Raw genomic sequence first — 4,453 nt, forward strand, 5'->3', positions numbered from 1 at the left:
TACATTGAAAGACTGCAGGACCTAAACCTGTTTAGCCTTCACAAGAGAAGGCTGAGGGGGGACCTGGTGACTGTCTATAAACTCACTAGGTGGGGACCAGAAGAGTTTAGGGGAAACACTGTTTCCTCTAGCTCCCCCGGCATGACAAGGAACAATGGACACAAATTATTAGAGAGTAGGTTTAGATTAGACATCCGCAAGAACTACTTCACAGTTTGGGCAGCTAGGAACTGCAACCAACTTCCTAGGGAAGTGGTGCTGGCTCCTACCCTGAGAATCTTTAAGAAGAGGCTTGATGACTACCTGGCTGGACTCATTTGAATGCAGTCTTTTCTCCTGCCCAGGCTGGGGGTCAGGCTTGAAGATCTACAAGGTCCCTTCCGACCCTACTTCTATGATTCTGTGTAACCTTACTAAAAGTCTAGAGAATTCTTGCCTAAAAGATCAGGACAGGACCATAATATACCAGTTGAGCAAATGGGATCTATTGGTTTATAAAGCCATACTGAAAAGAATTAGTTAAATTTAAAAGAATATAGATAATAAATGCTATGTGTACTTATCAAGAAATATAAAAAAGTAATGTTCCCTGTGCTGTAATTGAATGCATTGTGATAGGCGCTAAGGGTGGCAAAGACCATTCTCAGTCTTCTGAGGAAGGAATTTACATATTGGTTTTGGAATTCTGAGACTATTTGCTGGCTGTCCTTCATATTCAATTAGTCTGCATCTCTAAATTAATGGCATAAATAGCCAGAGCATAGGATACACATTTATTTTTTAAAATACCCCTATTATCTGTGCCTAAACAAAGTCAGTACAGTCCTGGGCACTAAAAATGGGATAGCTTAGAAATATGTCCTCTTAGCCAGAGGCCTTTGTATTTGGACCTGTAGGTGGTAACAGATGACCAGTATATCTTTGTATTTCTGAAGCATCTGAATCATGCTAGAAATATAGGTCATGACACCTATGAGAATACTACATGTAGTTTAGGGGCCCCTAAATAACACTCAAAATGTTATTTTAGTTTTAAGCCTTTCAATTTTTCACACTGATTCAAGACCCTGTTGGATGGAATCAAAACTATAACATGTGTTAACTGTCAATTCAGGAGAAACAGATAAAGATCTGTGTGTTTACAGCAAAGAGAAACATCTGTAATGTACTTATTGTACCCTCGCCTCATTCACCTGAATAGCTTCCAAGCCTTGGAGCATTGTTGTCGGCGCCATCATAAAAGTCCAAAGAGTCCCAATTGTGTTCTGTGGCAAAACTTACAACCTGCACCTATGAAGAAAAATGTAAGAAAAAAACGTAAAGATCTTTCCCTTGAGTTCAGCCTACAGGGAGAAAAACTGTGAATTATACCCTGTGTCCATTTATGCTAGTAGCAGTCCTGTAGTTACAGATGAAGTCATCATTTTCAACTGTGGAAAGGTAGCGTAAGGCAATGATCCCCATTGTGAGTTGAAACTCTTAGCTCTTGATATGAACAAAATGTATGCATCTGGTTTTTATTTGCTTGCTTTTATGTTTTTATATTTTTGTCTCTGATTATAAATTCTGTGACCTTTAGGTATCTTGCCTCCAAAAGGAACCACAAAATCCGATAAGCCACCTGAGGCCACAATAAGCCTTTATTGATTATAGCCTGAGACTGCTGAAGGAAGGGAAATGCTACCAAATATTTAAATTTCTTTTTTTGAGTCTCACAAGTTTGGCAAGGGCTGGAGCCTGTGTCATGATGATATGAGGTATCCCTTAGAAATTTTCAGCTCTGTTAGAAGTGGAGGTGTAGGGAAGGGAAGAAATTATATTCCTCAATTGTTGGATTTGGCAATACTAAAAGAGCCTGATTTGGAAAAATATTTAGGCATCTAAATGTGTGAATAGTCACCTACTGTGATATTCATCTTCCTCCTCTTTCCTTCCAATCACCGTTATCACCAAAAGTCCTCAGAAATAGGATAGAAGTTTTGTCTGAGTAAATAAGGGAAATAAAACATTTCCTTCTTTTCAGAATTGTATGCTTTCCCCATTGGCATTCAGTCCCCTTCTGTCGGATAAAGAGATTAATAAAACCTATTGATTCCTGAGCCAACACCTAGCTGGCTTAGTCCTTCCTGCAGCACTGGAGGCCATTTTGCATGTAAAAAATGTTACATAGCATAAAGTAGCAGACGAATTTGCAAGAGATAGAATTGCTTGGAAATCACCTCAGTGAGCCAAGGTGGCTAAGTGTACCTCCAGAGATCATCCCGGATAGGAGACAGATATGCTGACAAAGCTATTTCCTTTACCATTTCTCCACCTTGGAACGTAGTGTGGAAAAGATATGTCAGCAGTGACTTTGGCAAGAGCAGGATCAAGAACCAGGGGATGAAGGTGTTTGAAAACATTGCCTTGAAAATATTGTGCTTCCTCACATACCTGGATACAGGGCAAGACAGGTAATTTGTGGTTGGAGGGTGATAGAAGTCCCTTTCTCAGGGAACTTTGGGGGTGATCTGCTCTATGGTGCTCAGATTAAAGCAGTACATAACCGCAGGAATTCCTGAGTCCTGACAATAAGAGACGGACAAGCAACTTTAGTGATCCCACATCATGCAGGAGTGTGGGGTTGGGATGCCAGCAACAGAATGCTACTTTCAATTCAAAAGCCCTTTGAGAGGCCTCCCCTTGTGTGGAGATGACATATGGTGCTTTGCCCCTTCAAATAAATATCTTGTTTATCAATGAAGAATGTCTAACCAAGAATGGCTACTTCATGTGGACGACTGCAGGGGAAGCCTAAGCAAATCTCCATAGAACATGAGCCAGAATGCTTCATATATGATCCCAAGAGCTGAACAAGTGACACCACTGACCTAAGCTATCAGGAATAATTTCTGCTTGATTTTTATTAGGTTGAAGTTACTTGCTTAGACCAATACTGTGGATGCTCCTGATTCTGTTCAGCTCTAGAAGTTTGGAACACTCCCAAACTGATTAGGTTGTGATTCACAGTTGGTGGTCCACGAGATAAAGTTTTATTTGTGGTAACAGTGCAAAAGAGGTTACAAACCCATTTAATGTTGTAGCAGGTTTGGTGGCATGTTAGCAATAGGAATGGAAAGTACTAACTAACTGAGTACCAGCAGGTATCTGTTTGGGCAGTTTTGAGCTCAGTGTGGGCTCATTTACCTTATTTCTTGGGTGACTAGTTCAAATATCTCTTTTTGCCACTACTGTCACTTCTGTGACTGCCAAAGAGCTGTCCTCAGCAAATAACCTTCACTAGATTGTCGTCTTTGTAGAATGATTTAGATACAGAGGTTATTGTTGACACATTGTAGGATACTAGGAGACAGCTAGGAAGGCTAAATGTTCAAGAAGATTTTGCAATAAATATTATCTTGGTTATCTTTGGTGTTATGCCCTGAGTTATATTCTAATGTTGTTGCCTTCTGTGACCTCTACAGTCCTACCACAGTCTGGTTGAAATACACATTCAGCAGCTATTCAGTGGGCACATCTACAGAAAATGCTGCACTGCCATAGCAACATGTTATGGTGATGTGGTGTCCACGGGCAGAAACCACGATGCCGCAGCTATGTCACCATAGCTGTGTGCTCCCTCAGTATACAAGTTACAAGGGTGACACAGTGGCTAAAAATAACCATGCCCCATGTGGACAGCATGGTATGGGCTGTTACTGTGCCATCATTTAGCACTTCTAAAAGGAAGTACTAAATGATGGCACAGTAACAATAGCACTGCAGGGGCACATGTAGACATACTCAGTGAGTATAACTTATCATAGCCTTTATTCATACTATTAGACAGGTGGCTGCCAGCAGGAATACTACAGAGTTTAATCACAAATCCCAAGCGAATTTCTGTTCTATTCTTTTTATACTTTAGGAGCACTTACATCTAGTCTGCATCAGTGCCCACACACGATCAATCACATCTGGTGCCATACAGCTTACAATTGGCTAATTAACTTATTTAATCACAACTTTCCTACACATCTTCCCAGATATATATCAAGTTTTGGTTATACTGTGCTACCTGGTTTTCTCACTACTATGGCAATTTGTACTAATTATGTCAGAAAATTCTTAATCATATTCCAAACATTTTTATGCACATTGGTGCTATCCATAGAACTTCAGACTTGTACAATTTAACTCTTACAGCTCTTGGCCTGCCTTATGGCCTACACCTAGTTAAATAGGTAATTTGGCACATGGGAGTCAGCTACATGTTAATTTCTTCAAACAAAAAGGCAGAAGGTTTCTGGAGTGTAGTCATTACCATATCTTACCTCAGGGGCAGGCACTTATTTTGGGCAGAGGGCCACTTATCCAGTTTCAGCAAAGTCTGAATGGGAAACCCCACCCCTTGTCAAGTGTCCTGCCCCCTGGTCACCATCTTGGGACCAATGTCTCAGGGCCAGTGCCAGGG

The 4,453-nt window shown here is 40.7% G+C and overlaps 1 protein-coding gene across 1 annotated transcript in view; it reads right to left on the reverse strand.

Annotated features, from left to right (window-relative positions):
* The window catches only part of CSMD3 (CUB and Sushi multiple domains 3), a 332,707-nt gene that overhangs the window by 175,367 nt on the left and 152,887 nt on the right, over positions 1-4,453 (reverse strand). The window contains exon 10 of the mRNA XM_019552043.1: positions 1,194-1,290. Within this exon, the coding sequence (XP_019407588.1) occupies positions 1,194-1,290 (97 nt within the window). The remainder of the gene's footprint in view (positions 1-1,193; positions 1,291-4,453) is intronic.

This window comes from Crocodylus porosus, unplaced genomic scaffold (genome assembly GCF_001723895.1).
Source record: "Crocodylus porosus isolate Cpor-Errol unplaced genomic scaffold, CroPor_comp1, whole genome shotgun sequence".
Taxonomy (NCBI): Eukaryota; Metazoa; Chordata; order Crocodylia; family Crocodylidae; genus Crocodylus; species Crocodylus porosus.